General features: G+C 40.9%; 5 protein-coding genes across 5 annotated transcripts; 3 read left to right on the top strand and 2 right to left on the bottom strand.

Annotated features, from left to right (window-relative positions):
* Nucleotides 1–18,326: 18,326 nt before the first annotated feature.
* On the top strand, nucleotides 18,327–19,962 carry N7495_002972 (putative nucleoside transporter; the record flags this gene model as incomplete). The annotated part of the gene is made up of 2 exons (XM_057205641.1): nucleotides 18,327–19,429; nucleotides 19,491–19,962. 2 exons carry the CDS (start codon nucleotides 18,327–18,329, stop codon nucleotides 19,960–19,962), a joined length of 1,575 nt encoding a protein of 524 aa, XP_057066248.1.
* A 383-nt stretch (nucleotides 19,963–20,345) lies between these two features.
* N7495_002971 (peptidylprolyl isomerase) lies at nucleotides 20,346–21,009 on the top strand (the record flags this gene model as incomplete). The annotated part of the gene is made up of 2 exons (XM_057205640.1): nucleotides 20,346–20,525; nucleotides 20,578–21,009. 2 exons carry the CDS (start codon nucleotides 20,346–20,348, stop codon nucleotides 21,007–21,009), a joined length of 612 nt encoding a protein of 203 aa, XP_057066247.1.
* Nucleotides 21,010–21,979: 970 nt separating this feature from the next.
* On the bottom strand, nucleotides 21,980–25,353 carry N7495_002970 (alanine--tRNA ligase; the record flags this gene model as incomplete). The annotated part of the gene is made up of 6 exons (XM_057205639.1): nucleotides 21,980–22,153; nucleotides 22,232–24,640; nucleotides 24,710–24,745; nucleotides 24,801–24,827; nucleotides 24,897–25,042; nucleotides 25,119–25,353. The coding sequence occupies 6 exons, from the start codon at nucleotides 25,351–25,353 to the stop codon at nucleotides 21,980–21,982; spliced, it is 3,027 nt and encodes a 1,008-aa protein (XP_057066246.1).
* A 144-nt stretch (nucleotides 25,354–25,497) lies between these two features.
* N7495_002969 (uncharacterized protein) lies at nucleotides 25,498–26,127 on the top strand (the record flags this gene model as incomplete). Its single annotated transcript, XM_057205638.1, has 1 exon — nucleotides 25,498–26,127. The coding sequence occupies one exon, from the start codon at nucleotides 25,498–25,500 to the stop codon at nucleotides 26,125–26,127; it is 630 nt and encodes a 209-aa protein (XP_057066245.1).
* A 204-nt stretch (nucleotides 26,128–26,331) lies between these two features.
* cyp3 (putative peptidyl-prolyl cis-trans isomerase) lies at nucleotides 26,332–27,015 on the bottom strand (the record flags this gene model as incomplete). The annotated part of the gene is made up of 4 exons (XM_057205637.1): nucleotides 26,332–26,523; nucleotides 26,572–26,709; nucleotides 26,764–26,909; nucleotides 26,958–27,015. 4 exons carry the CDS (start codon nucleotides 27,013–27,015, stop codon nucleotides 26,332–26,334), a joined length of 534 nt encoding a protein of 177 aa, XP_057066244.1.

Raw genomic sequence — 27,015 nt, 5'->3', positions numbered from 1 at the left:
CGTTTTAGCTACAGATATAAGAGCTTCAACACGTGCGAAAGGATATATCTCTAGAAAATCTCCCTTATTGATGTGGCTGAAGCTAAGATCTACTCTAGACTCAACCAGCTGAGTACAAGAGCGTTTCAACACCGCAAACACCTAACATCAAGAGGTTAGAGAAGATGTGAAGTATGCGCAGGCATACAAAGTAGTATAATATCATGTTTTTCGCATATCCGGTCGAAATCAGGGGTTAAATGGCTACCATGACCATCTAGGATTAGAAGTCGATACTGTCCTTTGGTACGCGTAGTAGCAGGTATAAAGAAATAGCTTTTTAAGCCGTCGGAGCCCTATTTAATCTAATATCTAGCCATTCGAGCTTATCTCGATTCGCTAATTAGATGATCTAAAGTCAGGAGCAAACCAGCTCTGCATCATCACCTTTAAAGATGATACAGGGTAGAGGCGTGTAACCGTTGGAGGCGCCTAAACACTTAATAACAGTAACCCATTCGTGGTTTCCAAGCTGTTTTTAGCTCTCTTACCATAATATCTATCTCTAGTAACCACTTTTGCGGTCGCACATCGTGCTATCGCGAATCCTGTCCCGTCAAAATTATAGATATCGTGTTTTGAACTAGTTTAAACCAATTATCTATCACGTCATAGTCCTCCTGGCGCGCAAGTTGCCAATTGCGTGGTTTTAAATAGGTAGTTTGAATTTCAGGTAAACGTGTGGTAAAGTTGGTGACCTAGTTCGTCCCATCGTAAGAGGGGTTCCGCGGTCGGTGAGCAGAACATTAGCCATTCTACCAACATCTTTAGTCCTAGGAGCAACATCCGCGATTATCTAGAGAGACGACCCATTGAATTAATGAATCCTCTTCAGACTCAGTCAATTTATGGTTTTTTGCGCGTATTTCAAGCCGAGATTGAACATCAGATTGGCGGCGGTGGAGAGTCGACTTAAGTATATTAAATATAGCTGTAGCTTGGCATATTAACGTTATTTGACCGTTTTTTAGAGCTTATAAAGCTAACAAAACATTCCTCTCCTATTTCTGTTTATGTTGAATGATAGGAGCTATTTTTGGATGCATGGTGGCTAGTTGAAAATAAGAAACACGACACTGACGCATAAATTCGGTGGGGTGTCTCGCCTATGTCCCGTTCGTATAGGATTTACTTTATATGTTTTGGTTAGATATAAACTATGGTAAATATAGTTCTATTGTGTCCTACTTTCAATCATATTTGTCGCTTGAAAGGACGATATTCGAATATCTAACTGAGAATAGCGTTCGAGTTCTTACTGCAGTAAAAGGGAATTGAAGGTTACTACAGAAAGCGAGAAGTTGGTGAGCTGTAATGAACCACTACTCAACACCGTAGGCAAACCACCAAGTGTAGTGGTCTCTACAATACTGAATATAGCGGTTGTTGTGAAGTCTGCTTTTTCATTGATGAAAGAACTAGCTACTTATAGTATATGGGCGCTCCTCTGCCCTGGACGAATGTAACCATTCGTTCGAGACAGAAGAGACAGTGAAGACGGAACATCACTCTTGCGAATGCACATCGCTCAAGGGTGTCGTTTGCGACGAATACATATCTTTCAAGGATGCCGTGATATACTAATCTAGTTCCAGAGTCACTGTTTTGGGCCGAAATACTTTCCGTCTATTGATGGCCTTGTTTCCCGGCTGTCACAACATATTTTATCAACTTTGAAGGCAAATTCAACGTATATCATGGATTTAGTCTATATCTGGTCGGTCATTCTATGCTAAGCTATGTATACAAATAATTATTACTATTATATATATACATAGGTAATTGAATTAAAGGTAATAAACTAAAATATCACATAAATTGATCTTAAAAAAAATACAAATATCTAAAATTTTTATACAACCATATAATGAACGAAAATGAGATATAATATCAATATTCAAAACTATTACAGGAGGTGCTATCTTCATTTCATAAATCAATATATACATCTGAAAACGAATTAAAAACTAGAACATTATCGAAAGTTCGTTGGAAGAAACATATTTTTCTAGATAAGAGACGATATGAATCATGATATTAATTAATCTTCTGAAAAGTAGAAAAATCAAATTAGCAAACACCTTCATAAAACGTCTGAATAAATGTAATCTCATTTAATAATTAAAAAGATCATAAAGTAAATCCCATACGAGTCGCCATCCTAGAACACCATAGTAAACTCGAGAAAATTGATCATATCTGAACAACCACCAGTTGAAATGATTTCAAATCTCGGATTCAGATTATTTGTAGTTAATTATATCAATATATAGAAAGAAGAATTAAGAAATGACCGAGTAGAGTGTACTTAAAGCTAAAATGGATAAATTACACCGTAATCTATAATACCATCATCATATATATATTTAATTTAGTTAAAATGAACTGATTCTTTGTGAATACTCTAATCGTTATTCCTCACTGAATAAATAAATTATATCAGGTTATGGTTGTTGAGATGTGATATTCAGTTTTTCGAGTTTACTATGGTGTTCTGGGGTGGCGGCTCGCCTGTGGTGGCGGCTCGTTTGAGATTTACTTTATAAGAAAGAGAGAATAGATTTGGAAAATAGAAATTAGAAAGAATCTTAGGTAGCTAGAAACTGTAGGGCTGCATATATCCGAAAATACTATTGTCCCCCCTTGAGTTCGTATTAGGGACTGATTGAGAATGAAAAGTAAAGTGTTATCTGGTACCATAATCGACCGGCCCAAGCATGGCAAAAAGGCGGATGCCTTCAGGCTCCACCTGAAGCTGTGGCAGGCCAGAAGTGGGAGAACCGTAAGGCGTTCATCCGGGCACCATGGGAGGACCCACCAAAAGTAACCCTTCAAGATCGTCAAGAAGCTACGAAGATGCATCTCCAGATCAGTTCCAAGACCATTCGACATCGCCCAGTCATTGCATATACCGATGGAAGTGGATATGAAGGCAAAATTGGCTCAGCAGCGTACATCGATGGGTGCATAGATGACTTCATGTGCCATATGGGAGCGGAAGGCAACTCAACCGTCTATGCTGCAGAAGTGAGAGGCATAGAAATAACGCTTGGAGAGGTGCGAAATCGAATCAGGACCACCCAATATACTATAAGTAGCTAGTTCTTTCATCAATGAAAAAGCAGACTTCACAACAATCGCAATATTCAGTATCGTAGTATCCACTACACCAAGTGGATTGTCTACAGAGTTGAGTAGCGGTTTGTTGGAGCTCACTGTTCTCAGTAACGAGCGACTAGCAAGCTATACTCGCTAAGCGAGCGACAGTATGGCTATTGTGCGCTACTACATAAATAGGTCTGGGAATGATTTCTAGCTTGAGAGATCCTATAATAGTAGTCCAATGTTTCGGCTCAAGTGGCGTACATCAATCTACTAAAATCTATGATAACCACTATAAATCACTATTTTCCCTGTAATATCTTACAAAACAATACTCTTGGCTAAATTATAAAGATCACTATCATTTAATATATAATGAGCATATTGTGCTTAACTAGAGAGATATGGTCAGAAGAGTAGCGAATTGATCACTTATCATTATATATATATGAGTGAGGGCGTGGTGACTAAGGCCAAAAAAATGCTAATGATTGTGGTCTCCATTGGTTCATTCCTTGTGGCTGTAGTCATTGAGGTCAGCAGCAGAGCAACTGTGATCAATATAATATAGGTATTGATTAATACATGGTTTTATGATTATGGCCAATTCCAATTATCACTTAACAAATACTAACTGGCTCCTTTAATAAATTACCATTCATTGATGAATCCACGCCAACGCAACTCACCCATATGAAAGTGTGTACTTATACCTAAATAAAAATTTTCATTTTCCTATGTCTATTACTAATTCAGTGTCCACTAACTAACCACTATCATATGCCTCTAAATAATAAGCAGCATAAAAATGAATTCTTGAAGCTGATAGCGCGTTTAGAAAGGGAGACTACTGTTACAGAGATAGTTACCCAAATGCCATTATCGGGAGCTTGCACATGTGCAAGCTCCACTTATATACCTTTTAACCTTCAACGTCAATCCTACACTAAAGATTGATACAAAGACATTGTATATGGACATTTATTTGTACTATTTACTCTATGACGTCTGCAACTTGGCTAGCTTTTAGCGTGGATTATCAACGGCATCAGCGTGTCTAGGAGAAAAAATTGCTATTTCAGAGGATACTGAATAGGTCTTGATCAAGTCTAGAAGGACGCTCTAAGGAACTAGATTAAATACCTTTATTCGATTGGGATGCCTCTGAAGATTAACTATTGTTAGGACAGCCGTATGAGAAACAAGGTTGTCAACATATGGAAGCAGAAGCGGAAAGCATTTCTGCCGAAAAGCTTCTGCCAAAGCGGTAACTCTCGGTTCGAAATAACTACTTGGAGCAACTAGATTGGAATATCACGGCATCCTTGAACGATATGCATTGGTCGCAAACGGCACCCTTGAGCGACGTGCATTCGCGACAGTGATGTTCCGTCTTCACCGTCTCTTCTGTCTCGGATGAATGATTACATTCGTCCAAGACGGAGGAGCACCCATATACTCTAAGTAGCTAGTTCTCCCCATCAATGAAAGACGGACTTCACAACAACTGCAATATTCAACTAGTAGTAATCCACTACAAGATAGGTGGATTGACTACGATGTTGAGTAGCAGTTAGTTACAACTCACCGACTCTTTGATTCTACTACAGTAAAACCCCGTTCTCAGTTATCGGCGACTAGCTAGCTACGCCCACTAAAGTAAATCCCATACGCCCAGAACACCATAGTAAACTCGAAAAAATTGAATATCACATCTCAACAACCATAACCCTGATATAATTTATTTATTCAGTGAGGAATAACGATAAGAGTATTCACAAAGAATCAGTTCATTTTAACTGGATTAAATAAATATATGATGGTGGTATTATAGATTACGGTGTAATTTTTTTTTTAGCTTTAGGTACACTCTACTCGATCATTTCCTAATCTTTCTTTCTATATATTCATTTAATTAACTACAAATAATCTGAATCCGAGATTTGAAATCATTTCAACTGGTGGTTGTTGAAATATGATGATCAATTTTCTCGAGTTTACTATGGTGTTCTGGCGTGGCGGCTCGTATGGGATTTACTTTAAAACGAGCGACAAACATAGCTGGTCGAAGTTAGCGTAAGAAGGTTACCAGGACCATGTATATTCTATTTATTAGAAGACAATATTTTCTTTTTCGAGTCCTAGTAATTTAAAATAAAATGTTCTAACTTTCTGAGAAACATTCCATCGCTGGCAAAAATTCACAAATAGTAGCTCCAGACCTTCGAGAAATATTCAATGCCCATTCGCGATTTTTAGCTTATGAAAAAGTACTACTCTGTTAGTAGCAGGATCAATTTTTTGACCTATATTTATCTTTACCATAAACCCAGATTCATCAAAAGTCAATATATTATCTAAATTGACACCACATTTTTCCATTGTTTATTCCAGCTAATTCAAATTATAGCTTAATAATCCCGCCATGTAATAATCATATCTCCGTGAGAAGCATATTCTAATAGCTGGGTGGCGTTTAATAAACTGTGATAGATTGACTTAAGAAATTTGACTGAACGCGTAGCAGCTCAGAAAGAAGAGAATCTGCTACTTATAAATAGCTTCAATAGCTAGTTCAATAGAGCTGTTACGGGGTCGCCCTCACAGCCCATACATGTATGGCTGTGGCACGTCGCGTGCCTTCTCCCCGCTTCCGTATATCAGACGCTTGCCTTGACCGCTGTTTCGTATTCCTTAATTAATCCTTCTTGAATCACATCGGACATAACAGCGCCCGAATTTCTGTGTTATGTATCGTTCCGTCACTGTTGCCTTTCTGATTGACGGATTTCTATTTTTTTTGAGCGAATCCGTGGCATGGCTGATTGTTTTGAAACAGAAGGCTGCTTGCTGTAGAGATAATATCTATATTATGTTTTTTGAACGACTCGGATTCATTTACGTTATCGCTAATATTATATAGTTCTTTCTTCAGTTACATTTATCCTCTGCAGTTTCAATTATTTTAGTATAAGCTAATCTAATCGCGCGAATCAAAAATAAAAGACCATTACTGATTGGACATGCCATAGTTATACTAATAAACTGAATCCACTCTCCTATCTTATATAATATTTATATACTATTTCTGTATTGTAGCGAATTTTTTGGCCAATCTAATTTGTTGGATGGGATCGAAGAAGTGATGTTCCCTATATTAACCCTCCGAGTCCTTGAAAAACTGAGACTTCCAATAAATAGCCTTTCTGGTCCCTTTCTTGCAGTGTAGAAAAGTTAAGTTGCTTATCGAGACTCCGAAATATCTGACCGAAACTCTCTTATCATAGTACTAATATTTACTATAATCTAGAGATATATCATTATTACTATTATAAAGGTTAAAGATAGTCACTCAATTTCTATTGCAACTAGGTTGAATACCGTATACGATTGTCTTCCTCTCTATACCTTATATACCTTCTTAAAATCCCATATGGACGGGAAGTTAGCCCTGAAAGTGGGCCGATAACCCTAATGTAGGAGCCGAGTCGTGTATTTAGTCCATCTCCACGCTTGAATGAAACTCAGACTTCTCCAAGCCCGTTTTCGGAACGTTCCGGCTAGATGATCAAAGCTTTAGCTAGAATCCTTTTATTTAATTCATGGTAGCCCCTTTCATAAATTACAAAGTTATTACGGACCCGCGCTAACACCCATATTAAAAGGAACACCCAAATGGAAATATTTCTACTTCTCGATCTTCATATTTAAATTTATCAATTATAACTTTTAGAATAAATGACAATGATATTATAATAGTCAGTTTTAATTCAAAGCTAAGTCTAGCCCATTTATTTTAACCTTCGTCCAGGTGTCTAATCTCACGCATCACCTTCTTGCAATATGGTTTTAACTTTTTTAAAGCTTCTATAACATTTCTGTCGCTCGCAAGGGCGATATTCGAATATAACTGAGAAGAGTGTAAATAGTTACATTTGTCCGAGACAGAAGAGACGGTGAAGAGACACCACTGTCGCGAATGCACATTGTTCAAGGGTGTCGTTTGCGATGAATGCATATCGTTCAAGGATGCCGTGATATATTAATCTAGTTCTAGAATCACTGTCTTGGCAGAAGCTTTTTCGGCCGAAACACCTTCCGTCTATTGATGGCCTTGTTTCTCGGCTGTCGTAACACTATGCCAATTAGCAGCTGTACGTAATTCTAGGATATATTATACTAAATATCGAGTAGAATTCTGTTCTCCTGTCATCTACCTATATAAATATCTATACCATACAGCTATAGCGACCATACTGGTGTAGATATAGGTGACGGGACTAATTATATGTATTTGAGGTGGGTGAGGCTAATTCCAATGTGTGTACAGACTTATGACCTATAACGTATATGTTTTCATTATGGCGTAAATATACTAATACTAATTACATAGTTCTAGGTTAAGAATGCGTTACTTTATATAATCAATTAAAATCTCATCTTACAAGGCAATTCATTATGTTTTTTACGACGACCATGATACAATTCTCTTTTTTTACGTATATACTAGTCATATATTTTAGCTACTTGATATTAGTCAGTATCTTTAATAATATCTATGAATACTGGTATAGCCAGGATAATACAGCTGTAATAGTGATCAGATGTCAAAAGTTAACAAAAAGATCAATTGGTCGATCCCATCCCCGATATCCGACAAAAAATCTTTCATCCCTGAACAATCAAGCTTGGCTTTAGGTTGATAGGTCTCTCTCTAGCCTATTGACTTAAAGCTCATCATAGAGGATTTGCTATCATATAATCCATACAATGATGGTCGAAAAAAATAATAATAACCTACCCTATCAATATGCTCACGATATACTATTTTTAGTACTCTAAAAACCGCTAAAAAAGTTGGGAAAATGAATGATCAGATGAATAAATTTAGTCCTAGTTCTCTACGCTCTCGGAAAGCGCTACATAAGCTCCAAAAGCGGGCTGAAGCCCAGGCTACTCGAGACATAGAATTAGAACAGGAATTTGACAACACAAAGCTATCGTAGGAGCACACCATGCCTAATATAGTGCTCCTTGTCATTAAAGTAAATCACCACCGAACCGCCATCCCAGAACACTATGGTAGTAAACTCGAAAAAAATGAATATCACATCTCAACAACCGTGACACTGATATAATTCAAATATTCGGTGAGGTATAACTATAACAATATTCATAAAGACTCAATTTATTTTAAGTAAATTAAATAGAGCGATTATAGTAGTATCATAACTACGGTGTAATTGATTTATTTTAGCATCAAGTACACTTAACTCGGTGATTTCCTAGTTCTAATTTCTATATATACATTTGATTAACTAGTAATAGTCAGATTTCGAGACTTTAACTCATTTTAACTAGTGGCTGTTGAAATATGATATTCAATTTTTTCAAGTTTACTATGGTTTTCTGGGATGGCGGCTCAGTGATAGCAGTTCGGTGGTGATTTACTTTAGATAAGGATCACAGGTATCATTACTTCAGATCAAATCAAATATATGAAGCCAAAAGAGAATAAGCTGAATGAAAAAGCTCATCAAAATAGGATACAACGGAAGCGGAAGAAGAAGGTTGAGATTACGAAGCATGGAAGGTCGAAAAAAAGCCTTAAAACATTATTATTTTTGGTTTAACTATGTATAGTAAGGCTCTACCTTATATTATTTGACAAAAATGGAGATAATTAGAAGAGAGTCCATGTCTGATATGAGCCGCTAGATTAGACAATGGACGTTAGCCTATATAACTTAGTTAGATATCAGACTAGATAGACCTTTGGTGGCACTAGAAGGTTTTATATTTTATTACGATTCTATATATAAAAAGGATATCTAAGCTAACCCTAGATAGCTTTAATAGCTATCTGACGTCTAACTTTGATCAAATTTCTTTTGTAGTTGTTTCTAAATGGCTTTGGGCATAGGTACCTGCTTTGGAGGCGGTACTGTCGCTCGAAAGGGCGATACTTGAATATCTAACTGAGAATAGCATTTGAGTTCGTACTACATTGAAAGGGAATTGAAGTTTACTGCAGTAAACGGGGAGTTGGTGAGCTCCAACTAACCACTCCTCAACGCCGTAGAAAATCCATCAAGTGTAGTGGATTCTACGAGACTGAATATTGCGGTTGTTGTGAAGTCTGCTTTTCATTGATGAAAGAACTAGCTACTTATAGTATATGGGTGCACCTCTGTCCTGGACGAATGTCAACGTTCGTCCGAGACAGAAGAGACGATGAAGACGGGACATTACTGTCGCGAACGCACATCGCTCAAGGGTGTCGTTTGCGATGAATGCATATTGTTCAAGGATGCCGTGATATACCAATCTAGTTCCTCCAAGTAGTTATTCCGAACCGAGAGTTACCGCTTTGGCAGAAGCTTTTCGTATGTTCACAGCCTTGTTTCTCATTTGTTTCTCATACGGCTGTCGCAACGGAACATTCCCGCATAACGGCATGGTTTGAGAATAGTCAGTTGAATCGGGTCAACTGAACTCATCACCATCGTAATAGAACTCCTGAGATCTAGTATTTATTCTATAGAACCTGATTTAAATTAATCTAAACTATATCTTAATAATCCTAGGGCCTCTAATATGATTCACGGCTGGTCCATTCTTATGATCACTGTTATACTTATCAATATCCCGATACCAAGTTTTATTTACTACCTATAGATTGGAAAGTTTTCATTGTGATAATTATTGTCCTTTTTTCATAAGATAAGTCACAAACAAAGAGAAACTATCCCGACCTTCGTAAAGATTCTGAATAGATCATCAGATTCAGATTTGAATTTATTTCCAAAAGGCTTACTCTCAAAATTTTCTTATTAATAGTATTATTTTATAGACTTTGGTTACAACTCTACTAATCTTTAAAATTTATTATATCAAAGTTTTCCACAAGGATGCTGTGAAAGTTTAATTTCCCCATTTAATTCTATACAGACGAACTATTTTTATCTTCTACGATCATATATTTTATAATATCAAATCTAATACTGATCCCTACGAAATTCATTCAAGACCTATTAATATTTATCTTATACACTCTACCCTTCGGAAAATAAGCTACGTGATATCAATATCTTAGGTTTTAATTTCAATTATTTATATTTCAGTACTAGGTGTAATATATCTTCGAACAAAGCTTATTAGCAACATAATTTAATAAATAACTTAGATCACGCTTATTTCGTCACCTCATCAAAATTCCAGAATATGGTAAAACCCTAACCTAAGAACCAGAATATCACAAAAATTGACTAGATAACACTATTACGATACTGATTAATTTACGCCTATTTTGCTATAGCTAGCTAAGTTCACTCGCGCCTAGTTTCAGGGATTATAGGTAAATCTTTTAGTATATAAATATATAACCCCGCCACTATTCTCACTGCTGATATTCTTCTGAATCCCTCCTAAACTAACTACCATTATAGATAAGCCACTTCTTACTCCCCTTTCTACCTAATTTTTTATCTCTCATAAATAGCTGTACCGATCATATAAACATATTAAAAACCATTGTAATTTGTACGCTTATATTTATGGTACCTTTATAATCATTTTAGTAGGCGATAGAATTAGGGTGGGTGGACGACGTGGGTCATATCGTGGCTAGAAGTTCAATCAATACAGGAGAACTTGCGCAAGCTCCAACGAGTATGCGGCAAGGCCGATCAATGGGCTAAGCGCCATGCCTCAGTTTTCGACCCGAAAAAGTATGCATCGATAATACACTTTCGCAACCCAAAAGACCACCTGTTGCGACAGCCGAGCAGGCTGTCAACATACGGAAAGTATTTCGGCCGAAAAGCTTCTGCCAAGACACTGACTCTGGAACTAGATTAGTATATCACGGCATCATTGAACGGAACGATATGCATTCATCGCAAACGGCATCTTTGGGCGATGTGCATTCGCGACAGTGATGTCCCGTCTTCATCGTCTCTTCTGTCTCGGACGAATATTGACATTCGTCCAGGGCAGAGAGGCACCCATATACTATAAGTAGCTAGTTCTTTCATCAATGAAAAGCAGACTTCACAACAACCACAACATTCAGTATCGTAGCATCCACTAAACTTGGTGGATTTTCTACGGCGTTGAGGAGTGGTTAGTTGGAGCTCACAGTTCTCAGTTATTGGTGATTAGCTAACTACGCCCCCTAAAGCGAGCGACAGTTACATTTGTTTAGATAATTCGTTAAAGGACTGATCCATAATATTTATGATTTATATTATCATTATTCCTCTGTGAATGTCTTACCTTGTTTTATGCTCATACTAGATATACTTCTTTTTATTCAAAAATTATATATTTGAAATCTCTATAATAGACTAATAATGGGGACTAATAATGGGACTGTAAATAGACGAAACCGACCATGAAAATTAATTTTCATTTATAATAAGTGATAAAGGAAACACATACGACCGTGAATTAGGCCTACGTTTATTTCATTCTTTATATTATCTCTTATGCCCAGTTTCTCGACATATCCCACACCTATGTGGCCGATGGCCTGGTTGAGAAGAAGCCGGGGTTTGGTATTGGTTTACACCATTAATTAACGCATCGATAAGCTGATGTGTTTTCTAGAACGCAAGACCATCTTCAACAACCATTCGGCGGTTGGGGTATGCCTTTTTTCTCTTCTCTTTAATATTGGCTTCGCGAAGAGCGGCTATTTCCTGATCTTGTATTGCCATATGTTAGTGTAGGTGCGCCTTTCAAGAACTGGTCTAAGATCCTGCTTTATTTGTGTAGATGGTGATCGCGACATTATACGTAATAAAGCTTTATGCTGGCAACGTATATTCAATTCAATTCAATTCAAAGTTCTATTAACCCGATCGAGCTATACTAGTCGCGTATATACTATGCAGGCGCTTCAACCGTCCAAAGCAGGAACTTATGCCCAACGCCATTTAGAAATCAAATACAAAAGAAATAGGACTGCTGTCCAACAGGTAAATTCCGAATCCCACATCCCTTCTCCCGGTGCCAAACTTCTGTAGAATCTTCGTATTCTCTCCCCAGTTGGCGTCTTCTTCTGCTCCCCTTCCTTGATCTTGTTGATGGTGTATATTTGATGTCGTGGCCTGGATGCTCGGTGTCCAGTTTTTTTCATGGTGTCGTTACCCATCGTCTTCCCCTCCTACGCCTATGGCCGCTAAGCCTATAGATTCGTGGCCATCCTGGTCCGGGTCCGGCTCAATTTCAACATGCCGGAACTGGCCCAGCAGGCCTGTTTGATGCATAAAGTTCGCGATGTAGCGGATCGCCTGTGGGTGGGACATTAACGCATCCCAGTCCGAATGCTTCTCAGCATCAAGATTAGTTGCACTGATTTTTCTCTTAAGCCATATCCTCTGATCGACGAATAGCGGGCACTGGAGAAGGATGTGCATCGGAGTCTGCGATCCTTCGTCGCAGCTGCACCGATCAGAATCGATCTCATTGATCTTATAAAGCTAGTGGCGGAGGCCAATGCGCAACGATCGCATTTGGATGATGATTGACGCATATGGCCTCGATATTCCCTCATAGAGTCGCAGCACCTTCTTCGTCGGCGCCTCTACTAGCCGCCGTGTCGGCCTTGCTGTGTGTGTTCCCTTGCCCACTGTTTTGCCCACCGTTCCTTGAACTTGGCCCGTACCCCGCACCGTGCTGCGGCAGCCAATTGGAAGATCTCCGCTTTGGGGTTGTCAAACTCTGAGTCAACCCTATTTGTCCCGTCTTGTTCTTCATCAATTATATTGTTCTCAGCCGCTGCCCCCTTCGCGGCTAAGTCTGCTTCGATGTTTCCTTTGATGCCAGTGTGGGCTGGGATCCACTGGATTGAGATTTTCGATGATGGTGTGTGCTCCCTGATGGCTTGTACGTGATGGCTGCTGAGGGTTCTGTAGCGCCTGGTATACAATGTTGTTCTATAGGGATATCTGGTCGAAATCAGGCGTAAGGTGGCCATCAAAGTTATAACTGCCGTCTTCATGGATCCTATTCTCGCGAATTGTCTTTTCAACAAAGATAAGCTAATCGCGAATGATCTTAGGGTCTTCTTGCTTTACGCGTTCAAAATTATAGTGTTTTGAATAGCGATTTCAGGTATACTACGTTTAATGAAGTTTCAAACCCAGCTTCGTCTGACTTAAAGAGGTGGGTCGATTATGCGGTCAGCGAGTAGAATATTGGCGATTTGAGCATATAATGAGGTCTAGGGGCAGATCCATAGTCATCTGAAGAGAAAATCCATTTTCGTAGAGTTCTTTTTTCAGATTCAGTTAATGTATGACCATTTGCGTGCTTCTCAACGCGATATTTAACACCACATAGGCGATCGTGGAGAGTTGAGCTGGGTACATTAAAGGTAGATGCAGCTTAGGCTATATTCGTAATTTCACCATTATTTATAGTTTTGATAGCTAATAAGATCCCCTCCTTTTCAACCCGTTTCTGGGCTATTTGAGCACTCTTAGGTGGCATGGTGGGTGGTTGAAAAAGTAGACACGTAAATGACGCGTAAAAAAAAATGAAATTCACGGGTCGTATGTGTTTTACTTTAGCAGATATTCTGAGGGCGTTACTAGTCTAAAGAACATGATATCTTATGAAATAGAATGATTCCAAGAACTAATATTTTTAGTCCATTATCAATTGATTGAAATGATAATTTAAATGATTTTCACCATAAATCCTTTCCATAGTATGATTTTCTGTAAATCTACTAACTGGTGATATAACCCTCTTCAAAATATATGTAGGACTGACTAGTCAGTCATATCTTAGAAATAAAAACTATTAGAACTAATCTTTAGTCTAATTTAATTTAGCTAATGAGTAAGTATTCCTAAAGCAAAATCTATCCAGGGAAGCTCATCTTAAAAATATATTATTTACGTTTTCAGACTTTTTATTTAGCGCTTGGTCAATATTTAATCATAAATTCCATCCTAAAATCCACTGTAACATGTATTAATTTACAAAAGTATAACAATGATTTTTACATCTGTTAATTTATGAAGTATCATCATCAAATGAACTATATTTCTTATCTGAAACCTACATCATATATTTTAATCCTATAGATTTAATATATTTAAAAAAGCACGGGACTTTCTATATTGGAAATATAGTATTTAAGAATAATCATGTTTGTACCATCTGAAAGAGCATAATTGATTTCTCTAGACGATCTCACTCAAATGATATCTTCATCACCGATAACATCAATATCCTCCGGTTATCCTACGTGGGCTAGGTCTTCATTATCAATATAAAGCCTATCTATGATTCTTCTCTATATATTCCATTATTTTACTTTATTTAGTTTAGTTATATGATAGTTCTTCCCTACAAGAAGGTATATAGGATTTAGAGTTATTTAGCGTCTTGTAATTCCTGATTCTCTTTTTCTTCTTTTTCGCCCATACTGTCCTAATTATTAAATTAAATATTTTATTAGCCAGGCTATCTATTATGCGTAGATTCGATGTAATCAATGACGTTGGTCTTGCTCTTCCAATGACAAAAACTACTATATTTTCCGCCATGATTCCTATCCATGGATCCGAAGCTCGAACACACAAAGCACTGAGTTTGGGGACGCCTCGCGTCCCCAGATCCGTTTGGTATACTTCCTTGAAATTTGTGTTCATGAAGATAGCGTGAACGCCATTAATGGCTGGCTCTAGCGAGGTGGAATCTGGTAGGTCAACCTACATGGTCTCCGCACCTAGAGTTTTGAGAGATTGAGCCTTCTTAGACCAGGGAAAACCATGGCAGGCACAGGGAGACTTAGAAAGGTCTTGACGACTGATTAAGCTTGAAGGTCCGTGGCACTAACAATGGCAATAATTCTGGTGAGTGCTCATATATGTAGCTCTGTTGAATAAGGCAACTCTACTTTTGAGAAATGCTCATTCACACAAAGTATGAGGACTTGAAGACCTGCAGTTGAACAGGTGAAAGGAAAGAAAAATAAGCTAATCGTTGGAGACGAGTTACACTAGTTTATTGCCCTAGTAATAAAGTATGATTAACTCTGAAACATTTCAGCGCACCCAGATTACACACTCAATATTCAATTCAATTCAATTCAATTCAAAGTTCTATTAACCCGATGGAGCTATACCGATCGCGTATATGCTATGCAGGCGCTTCAGTCTTTCGAAGCAGGAACTTGTGCTCAACGCCATTTAGAAATCAAATGAAAAAGAAACTAGGGCTGTTGCCCAACAGGTAAATTCCCCCTCGCTCCCCACATTCTCCCTCTTTCGCAGTGCCATCTCACTGCTCCTGTAGATCCCACATATATCCTCTCTCTAGTTGGCGTCTTCTTCCCTTCAAAAGCAGACGCCTCGCTGCGTCCAACGCGAATAACGATGTTGTGGTCTGGGTGCTCGGTGCCCAGGCTTTTCACGGTGTCGTTACCCATAGTCTTCCCCTCCTATGCCTATGGCCGCTGTAGGTCCAGATCCGGCTCAATTTCAAAATGTTGGAACTGGCCCAGAAGGCCTGTTTGGTGCGATATAGCGGATCGCCTGTGTGGGACAATAGCGCATCCTAGTCTGAATACTCAACATCAAGATCAGTCGCACTGATCTTCTCCTGAGGCATATCTTCTGATTGGCGAATAGCAGGCACTGGAGAAGGATATGCATCGGAGTCTGCGACGCTTCGTCGCAGCTGCACCGATCAGAGTCAATCTCATTGATCTTATAGAGCCAATGGCGGAAACCGATACTCAACGATCGCATCTAAATGATGATCGACGCATATGGTCTCGATATTCTCTCGTAGAGTCGTAGCACCTTCTTCGTCGGTGCCTTTACACTCAATATATAGTTTTAAAAGCGCCCTTATTATGACTACTACTAGAAGGTTAGATATACCTACCGAACGGTCGATATCATTCATGTCTTTCATGACGACCTAAAAAGAACCGCTGGAACCAACCTATTACAAGCGCACCAACGTGATGGACCAGTCAAGACATCAGATGGACCACAGAGCAGAAGGGAAGAAGGGGATATATATCGCTGGGTTAAAGCTCAGCGATGGGTTAAGGTGCCTATATCCAGATTTCGTCTTGAGCATAATAAACCTGATACCCTAAATCCGCTAAGTGAACTGAGAACTATTCATCCTCAACCCCTCTTAGATTCCCTTACGTTTCCCCAATGAACTTTGCCTAGTTAGTACCAAATATAAGTTTAGTTGAAGCCCTTCTTCCTTGTCGGAAGATTATACCAAATGCCAAGTTAGGAACCTGGTGGGTCATGCAAGTCGTTAGAATTTTTTTTATCTGTATTAGCATCTCTACAGTAATTATTTAAAATAAAAAATTGTAGGAAAATATTCTACTTATACATTTGTTGAGATTACTGGTATGATCAGTGAAAGTCCCTCAGGGCACTTTTAAACAGGGTGACTAACCTACAGGTTATCTTCGCGATCGTCAGGGGATCAATCGTTGATCTGTCACCGATTGCTAGGTTTGTCTTCGGTGAAGACCAGTAGCCGACCTATACCTGTCACGGTGCAGAACCGTAACTGTGTTTGTTGCGACAGCCGAGAAACAAGGCCATCAACAGACGGAAAGTATTTCGGCCGAAAAAGCTTCTGCCAAGACAGTGACTCTGGAACTAGATTGGTGTATCACGGCATCCTTGAACGATATGCATTCATCGCAAACGACACCCTTGAGCGATGTGCATTCGCGACAGTAATGTCCCGTCTTCACCGTCTCTTCTATCTCGGACGAATGTTGACATTCGTCCAGGGCAGAGGGGCACCCATATACTATAAGTAGCTAGTTCTTTCATCAATGAAAAAGCACTTCACAACAATCGCAGTATTCAGTATCTTAGCATCCACTACACCCGGTGGATTTTCTACGGTGTTGAGTAGCGGTTTGTTGGAGCTCACAACGTTTACTATTCTCAGTACAATATTCGAATATCGCCCTTTCGAGCGACAGTGTTGATTGGTTCTCTAGTGAACATTAGCTGGCTCGTCACCAATTCAGCTGAGATTCAACCGTGTAAATATGTAGCTTGATGCCAAACTCTCACTGGCATTTTCCCCACGCCGTTACACATTTTTTTACTCTAATTACCGGAAGCAGCTTCCTGCTGATCAGTATGATCTTAATAAGCAAGGGAAGGAGAAGATAGTTAGCTGGCCAGCGTCATATAGAGAAGCGTTCTTTTCAGCACGATAATTGAGAGAATTTACTACACCTCTTTCTAATTGGAATCGACAGATAAATCAACCTCTTAACCAGCACGCTAAGTTTGATCTCGATACTATACCTGTTAAGCTTGGCTCTAGTATTGAACAAAGGCAGATCACTATGGCTATACATGATCTTTTAAATCTGATCTAGCATGTAGGGATATTCCGGTTCTGACATGTATCAAATGCTCCACAACACCATCAATATGAATATCGTTGCTCTCAAGATAAAGCGCATATCCAAAACTAGTATATATGACACTATACCAATGGTTGATGACCTGAGGGAAAATTTTACGAGGAAGTAGCTTCAGCATACCAGAGGCCAAAGAGCTCAAACCCAGAAGCTAATCGATGAAGATACGGCTATTTGCAATATGTGGACAATCTCTAAAATCTAGCATAAACACAATCATCCACCAGGAGTATACTTAAAATAGTTGGACTGGATAAATCGAACATGATAAGGAGGGAAAGTCAGGATCTCCAGAGCGGTCTTAACAACAATACCCCATGCGTATGCACTATGCCAAGTAGCAATTATCGGGTACAGCCCATCAAAAAAAAGTGACAGAGGGATCGTTACTACTGTATAAACATTTGTCCTTCGAAGTCATATTTATTTATAATTTGGTTAACTATGCGATCGAACCATGATTGGTGGGATTGCGTTTGATAAGTCGGGTTTCGCCGTTTAGGGCTGAGGCAATTTGATTGGCTAAAATTAGTATCTTGAACAGCCCATGCAGATAAAGGAAGATAAGATAGAAGCTAGTCATGAGATACGCGAGAAAAAAAATTGAAAAAAGGAATTTATATGGACCTGCCATCTGCCACTGCATATGATTCGTAATGGCACTTTATCTCTAATCTATTTCTTTTCTTAATTTTCCGCTCTGCATTTCTAACGGTCGAAAAGGGTCCTCAAAATCAAAATGGCCTACGATGAGGAAAAACATCTGGGTCAGTCTGTCGGGGAGGATCTAAGAAAAGTTGCAAGTCAATCGGCCTTCGACGTTGGCTCTTCCAATAAAGCGACTCTCGAGTATGATAATGCCACCAATGACAGCATTCTTGGCAAATTACGCGCCTTTGAGACGTCTCTGGACAAGAAATTTGGCATCGAAAGCCAGGCCATCAACCGCGTCCTCCCAGAGGAAAAGGTACCACAGCTATGGCACCACCAGGCTATGATGGCTCTTTTATGGGCAGGATGCACAATGAACATTTCGTGCTTCTCTACTGGGTTGCTGGGCTGGGAGTTTGGTCTAGACTTCACACAATCCATTACTATCACCATTTTTGGAACTCTGTTAGGATCTATGGTATCTGGATGGTGCGCCATTCTTGGACCTGGTACTGGATTGAGACAAATCTCAATATCGCGTTACTCGTTTGGCTGGTGGCCATCAAAACTTGTCGCAGCTTTGAACGTCATTTCTCAGATTGGCTGGAGTTCTGTTGGTTGTATCACTGGAGGATCGGCCTTGTCTGCTGCGTCGAGTGGTAGAATTGGTCCTATTCCAGGAATAATCATCATTGCTGTCATCTCTTCGGTGATTAACCTTTGCGGGTTGAAGATGATCTTGTCTTACGAGAAAGGCGCCTGGTTTGTTTTCTTTGTTGTCTTCATGGTCATGTACGGAGAAATGGCCCCTAAAGCGGACATCAAGACGAAAAGCACACTTGCTGGTGCCGATCTGCATGGACAGGTCCTGTCGCTTCTTGCGGTTGTGTATGGCTCCAGCGTCTCATGGGCCTCGGTTGCTGCCGACTACTATGTTCAGTATCCCATCACAACGTCCAAGACCAAGGTTTTTATTCTAACCACTATGGGAATCACAATCTCCACCTGCATTGGCATGGTCCTAGGATGCTGCGTCGGGTCAACATTGGCTGTCAACGAGGATCTCGCAAACACTTATAATAATGAAGGTGTTGGCTTTCTCATCCAAGCCATGATGTATCCCCGTGGTTTTGCCAAATTCATTCTCGTCATCCTGGTTCTAGCAGGCATAGGAATGAATTGCATTAACTTGCAAGTTTTGCCCCGAACTTTTATATATCCATGCCCATACTAACACTCATCTTGACTTCAGGTACTCATGCGCGCTGTCCGTCCAACAGTTCGCTCGCCCATTTGCCCGCGTTCCTCGCTTTCTCTGGACAATCCTGCTATTTGGCATCATTATAGGAATTGCGATTGGTGGTCGAGAGCACCTGAACGCATATCTGCAGAATTTCCTGTCCTTGCTGGGTTACTGGGCTACTTCCTTTTTTGTCATTATATATATCGAGCACTACCTCTTCCGCAAGGGCAGGTTTGAAAACTACGACTTGGATGGCTGGAATGACCCCAAGCGCTTGCCTATGGGTATCGCAGGATTGATTGCTTTTTTGATAGGAGTGGTGGGGTGGGTTCTTGGTATGGTGGAAACTTGGTTTTCTGGCCCTCTAGGTCTTTTGATTGGGAGTGATGGCGGTGATATTGCCAACGAGCTTTGCCTTGTTTTCACTGTCGTCACGTATATCCCTTTGAGATATCTAGAGTTGAGGTATATTGGACGATAAAGCCTATATGGCTGAGACCTCGGGTAGTAATGGTGTTCCTGAAGTCAGGTATATATTGTACATTTTTCGTTGGAAAAAGACAAATATACGTCATGACCGAAAATATACTTCATGATTCTAGAATTACAAAAGCTGTTGTTATATTCTCATACAAACAAATATGAGTTATTCTTGGCGCCAAGACCTCTGGAGGGCGACATTAACAATCCCGACCAGACCTCCTGAGACTCCGCCAGCACAACAGAAACAGAAGATCCCTTATTTCAGCCTCCAAAAATTCTGGACCCGTCTCTTATATCTATATCTGATTGAAAACTTGGAAGGCCAAATCTTTCATACTTTCTTTCCACTCCAATTCCTCCAATACTATATACGTATTCATAATGGACAAAATCAAGAAGTTTTTCAAGCATGATTCGAAGTCTGAATTGTCTTCAACCCAGACCCAGCCGTCTTCAACTGGATCTGCGTCACAGTCATCATCTGCTCGACCATCTGGTGTTTTATTAACCACAAACTATGGCGACATCACAATTAAATTGTACTCTAAGCAGACACCAAAGGTACATTTAACTCTATTTTCTGCGTGGTTCACCCCGCTGATATTTGAGATAGACATGCAAGAACTTTGCTGGCCTCGCCGATGCGGGTAAATACAATGGTGTCATTTTTCACCGTATCATCCCAGGCTTTATGATTCAAGGCGGTGATCCCACTGGCACCGGCCGTGGCGGCCAGTCTTTCTACGGCGGTAAATTCGAGGACGAATTCAACAGCAAACTTGTTCACTCTGCAAAGGGTATCCTCTCCATGGCCAACAGTGGACCAGACACCAACGGCAGTCAGTTCTTCATCACTCTGGCCCCTACTCCTCATTTGGACGGAAAACACACCGTCTTTGGACATGTTGTTGCCGGTATGGATGTCGTTGATAAAATTGGTAGCGCGAGAACAGGATCGGGCGACAGGCCTCTTGAGGAGATCAAGATTATCAGCGCAAAGTCCTTCACAAAAGCGAGAAAGGTGTTGGATTCATCAATTGAATGATAGCCAATGAAAAATGAATAGCAGATTCTCCATTACTCTGTAGAATGCAACCTCCTACACCTACTTACACACACCTACCTTCAAGTATAAACGTAATTTTTTACCCTATATCGTCAGGGCTTCAATTTCGCAGTAAATTGAAGCTTTGGATTTGTTTGAAAGACTTTGACCCGTTCACTTATTTGAGATTCTTTGTTACTGATCTATATGGGGAAACGCCATGTAGTTGGTGAAGGAGCCGAGGTTCATAAAAATAAAATGAACAGATTTTGGTATGGAAATGTGATATGGACAGCAAAAAATGGATCACTACTGCCACTTTATTAAATATAACCTCTGGAAGGTGAATTCTGGAGGGAAATGTATATTTGAGGTTATGTATAGTTTTAGTAAAACTGAATGTCCATCGGTAGATTTAGCACGGTACCTATAAATATTTATAGATCGAATGGATTTTGATTTTTTTTTAAAAAAAAGCGAACAAAATATATATTTGACATTACGCGTGGACCACGAGGCAACCTTGGAAGATGTACGTTAGAATATATTTTCAGAGACAGGTAATCAATTGTTCAGGAAGAGCCTTGGAAGACATGACGGCCCTTTCAAATGCCTAGGTTTGCTTCACTATCGCAATTATTAGCCTACCTACATATGTATATATATATAATTTTGACCTTGAAAGTTACGTTACCTGTAAGATTCCATCTACAGAATTTGTCGAGTAAGTACAGTGGAAAACGTGGGCACTATCATCAGGTTTTCCAAAACTGCTGCTATATAGAAACATAATAGGAAGCCCAAAGTGAGCTAACCATGTACATACTAGTATTGATTCCTGTAGATTTTGCGCTTACTGTGATGCGATGCACCCTTAAGATATGGCCATGTTATTTTTGTATTTTCAAAGCATTGCGATATTCTAGTCAATCAAGTCAAAGGCGGTTGAGGTACTACCAAAACCGACTTATTAAAGCTTGAACTTGCTTAGGTATTCCGAAGCAAGCGAGATGGCCTCCTCAACCTTGTCTGGATTGATACCATTGCCAATAGAGGTCGATCCTTTCCCTCCAGCCTTGCCTCCAACGGCACTGGAGACGACAGCAGCCCAGTCATTTGCCGAGGCACCTTGGTTAGCTAGGTCCTAATCATTCCCCAAATATTAGCTTGGCTTTTGACACTCTGCCCACCTCACAGTGGATGGATAAATTGTTGAACTTACCCTTGACACGTAGCAGCCATGTGAAACACGACTCTGTTCCGAGTCAACAGCCAGTACGTAGACGTTCTTATCCTGCAACTTCGACTTGACGTGGTTAATGGATTCACTGACAGCCTTTGCACTTGTCGGTAAAGGAAGCTTCACGACAAGCCATGCCGAATTTTTATTTTCTGGCGACTCGAAGTGGGTAGTGATGGCATCTACAGCCTTCTTGACCTCCAGCTTCTGTTGAGCCTTTTGGCCATCAAGTACCTGTTTGTTGATCGCAGCAAAGCGCAATCGGAAGCGTGCCTTTTGCACAGCTGAGATGGTGAGCTGGTTGAGATCTACCTGTACTTGTTTGGCTTCCCGTTCCTTCTGGGGACCAAGAGCCATCACGTCCAACCGATCAAGACGCTTGCTGAATTCCTCCGCAACACGTTGAACTTCATGCGCTTCTTCTCCGGTCACCGCGATGATTCGACGAATTCCCTTAGCAATGCCACTTTCCTCTAGGATAATCAAATCTTTAATGTCGCCGGTCTTCTGGACATGGGTTCCACCACAAAACTCGATGCTGACCTCCTTCCAGCGTGGATCGCTGACATCACGCAAAATCTCCTCCAATTCAACACCGACGGAGACAACACGAACAGGGTCCGGGTATGTCTCACCAAAGACAGCTCGAACACCGGAAATTTCCTGGGCAGTGGCCAAGGACACCTCCTGAGAATAGACAGTACAATTTTGGCGAATGTATTCAGTGGACTTTGCCTCGACTTTCTCTAAGTCTGCATCTGACACTGCAGCCTTGTGGGAGAAATCGAAACGAAGCTTTTCGGCAGCCACCAGAGAACCTCGTTGCTCCACTCCATCACCGAGGACTTCCCTCAGTGCGAAGTTCAGGATATGGGTACCTGTATGGTTGTTCCTAATGGGCCATCGACGGAGTTCGTCGTATTCACAAATCACGCTATCTCCCACAGAAAAGGCCCCGTACTTCATGAAGCCCGTGTGAAGGACGTATCCGGCATACAGCTGAACGTCACTGACATCAAGTTCAGCCTGACCATCAATGACAATCTTACCAGTATCGTTTTCCTGACCACCCTGTTCGGCGTAGAAGTTAGTACAGTCAAGGATCACACCGAGCTGCTCTCCTTCAGGAACTGCTTGAGAGCTCTCGTAGAATGTCTTTCCATGGTAAATAGCCTTGACGTGAGCCGTGATATTGCCACGGCCATACTTGGATGAATCGTCTGTTTTTTGGATATGATCCATCTTCTGGAGTTTTCCAAGATCGTGGACATCAAGCTTGAGGGTATCGGAGGCGGCCTTCTTCTGACCTTTACTTGCTTCCTTTGCCTTCAGGCGGGCCTCCTCGAACTCGGCATCGTCAATGCGAAGACTGCGTTCCTCGGCCATGATTTGAGTCAGGTCAACCGGGAAACCGAATGTATCGTATAGGCGCCAAACATCGGCACCGTGGAGCTTATCCAAGCCCTTGGCTTTAGCTTGCTGGGCATATTGCTCAAATTGCCGTTCACCTCTATCAAGTGTCTTGGCGAAGGAAAGCTCTTCCTCATCGAGGATCTCCATGACATCTTGCTGCTTCCTCTTAAGCTCGGGGAACATATCACCCAGCTGGTCCACCACTGTCGGTACAAGTTTCGAGAAGAAGTTTCCGATATCAACCTGAAAGTACTTGCGAGCATAGCGAGCACCTCGGCGGAGTACTCGACGGATAACATAGCCACGTCCCTCGTTGTTGGGAATGACGCCGTCAGAAATGGAGAACATGAGGGTTCGTACATGGTCTGCGACGACACGGTAAGCGGTATCGACACCATCATGATCCTCGGCTCCGAAAAGTCCACGATACTCACGGGCCCCGGTGACATTTTGGATGGCCTGAAAGATGGGAGTGAAGACATCGGTATCATAGTTCGAGGGTTTGTCCTGGAGGACAGATACCAGTCGCTCAAAACCTAGACCAGTGTCAACGTGCTTATTCGGGAGCGATCGCAACGATCGGTCCGCCTCGCGGTTGTACTGGATGAACACATTGTTCCAGATTTCAAGCACATTTGGGTCATCCTGGTTGACCAAGTGGGCAGCATTACGTCCACCAATACGATCATAATGCAATTCACTGCAAGGTCCACATGGACCTTGATCACCCATCTCCCAGAAGTTGTCCTTCATATTTCCAGGAAGGATGTGGGATTCTGCGACACCAACAGACTTCCAAAGTTCCTTTGCCTCGAGATCTGGTTCCAGGCCACCTGCCTCATTTCCCTCAAAGTAGGTGACGTAGATTCGATCGGGATCCAGTCCATAGACCTCTGTCAGGAGGGTCCATGAAAACGAGATGGCATCCTTTTTGAAGTAGTCGCCAAAACTCCAGTTTCCGAGCATTTCGAAAAAGGTCTAATGAGCGGATATCAATAATCAGCTCCGGTCTTTGTATTTTACAAGAAGAAGAGAGGAAAAACTCACATGGTGGTAACTGTCTTTGCCCACATCATCGAGATCCTGCGCAATGCTAGTCAGAGGACTGATAACGATTCAAATAAATCCAAGAACCTACATTGTGTTTTCCACCTGCACGAATACACTGTAAAACAGGTCAGTCTGATCCCAATTCATGTTTCCAATCTCAAATTTGCGAGGAATATTATTATACCTTTTGTGAATTTGCCGCACGGCGCAGTTTTGCAAAGTCTGACTCCGGGTCAACAGTTCCAAGAAAGATGGACTTGAACTGGTTCATTCCAGCATTGGTGAAAAGCAGAGTCGGATCTGACAGAGGAACGACAGGAGATGAAGGGACTATAGGAATAAAAGATGGTCAATGGCAATTTCTTGTAGGAGGGGTAGCGGGGGGAAATATGAACTCGAAACTTACCAAATGTATGTCCATTTTTCTTGAAAAAGTCAAGAAAAGTATCTCTAACTTTCTGAGCAGTCCATTCAGACTTGGAAGTATCGGAAGCCATCCTGGCGTGGGTAAAGAAAGGAAGAGAAGTTGAAGGGTGGAAGAGAAGAGGAGAGAAGGTTCTAGGAAGTCGGGGATGAGTCAAATACTTTCTTCCCCTCAGATTCAATCCCGCATTGAATGACCGCAGCGAAGAACTTCCCATTGATATATAACAACTATCTTTCTTTTTCTTTACTTCTTTACTTCTTTCAATACCTTGAACTTAAAGTTACCCCTGACCTTGATCTTGAGCTTGAGCTTGAGCTTAAACCTGACCAAGCTTCTGGTCGGTAAATCGTTGTTATGGATGGCGAACGATCAGAATCCCCACGGCAAGAAGCGCCCCGCGGAATGTGATCCGGATGGCGAGCAACCACTAACAAAGAAATTTGGATTTCTCCAGATCGGTAGGTGGTTGAGAAATGAAAGAGTTGTGGCGGATGAACGAGACTGGGAGGGTTTGAAGTTGACACATTCCATTCCAGGTAATGAAGCTCCCCTTTCCGCTTCGGTCAAATACGATGATGCCATTTCATCTTCGATCCCATTTTCACAGCCTCAGTCTGATATCATGCTATTGGATGATACTGAACATACAACTTATATTTATGATCTGGATAAGGAATTGGCAGAGCCCGAGTCTCCCCGTGATCAGCTAGTTATACTGCCACTTGCAGCCAGAATTATATCTGCACCAGTTCGTGAATCTGTGCTTTCCAATCCAGTACAAGGCAAGGAACTGGTTCTCTACTCAGAACCAGCATCTCTGACTGTCCCTAAGGAGCATGATAGCGTGCGGAGAGCGATCATTGAATCCAGGGCAAGAGCAAGGGCTGAAAGAAAGCAGGCCGATCTCTCTGACAACATTTCACTTGAAACTCCTCCCACCCTGAGTACTGAAATGGCATACGTTGACGATCCAATGGACATTGAATAAATATTCCGAAGACATAGCACAGAGCGAAGAATGGATATTAGATGGGAGACCATCTCATTCAGGATAAGGAGCATATAAGATCACCAAGATCAAGATCAGGAATTTACAATAAATAATCAGTCATTCATATTGTCATAGTATTCATAAGGTCAATACCAAACTTCTTAGTTCTAGTTGTCCTTGTTTTTGTCTCCCCGCATTTCCCTACATTTCTCCGCACTGCACAATTGTGATATCCTGAACAGGCTTCTCTCGGTTGGTACGAGTCTGTTCAATCATGTGAACAACATCCATGCCATCAACAACTTTTCCGAACACAACATGTACGTTGTCCAGAGTTGGGGCTGCTTCAGTTATGATGAAGAATTGAGAACCATTGCTATCTGGCCCATGGTTCTACAGAAAGTCAGTCTTGGATTTTGAGGAGAGGTGTCAAGCACATACGGCCATGCTAAGAAGACCTGCACAATCATGTTTCAGGGTGAAGTTTTCGTCCGCAAAAGTTGTAGTACCGTAGATGCTGCAAGAGCCAGTTCCATCTCCATGCAGAAAGTCACCGCTTTGAATCATGAAGTTTTTGATCTATTTGATGAGTAAGTTGGAAGTTCAGAGTCCATGGAGCAAAAAAAAACCTACAACTCTGTGAAATTTGCACCCTTTGTAACCTTGGGGTTGTCCCTTGGAATTTTTGCTCTCGCCAGTGCAAAATTGTCGGAAGTTCTCAGATGTTCGAGGAACAACATTTGCAAAGAGTTCCATTTTGATTCGACCAAGAGTCTCACCTGTCATCTAATTAATAAGGGAACTCCCAATCAGAGTGGAAGACCTACCTGACAGGGCAACATCAAAGAAAACCACCGGGTTGACGGCGGCGTTAGGTTCAGCCAT

Source organism: Penicillium taxi (genome assembly GCF_028828555.1).
Source record: "Penicillium taxi strain IBT 34144 chromosome Unknown utg000002l_segment0_segment0, whole genome shotgun sequence".
NCBI classification, from domain to species: Eukaryota; Fungi; Ascomycota; class Eurotiomycetes; order Eurotiales; family Aspergillaceae; genus Penicillium; species Penicillium taxi.
The sequence above is the reverse complement of the archived record's forward strand: the minus strand, read 5'-3'. Positions and strand labels throughout refer to the sequence as shown.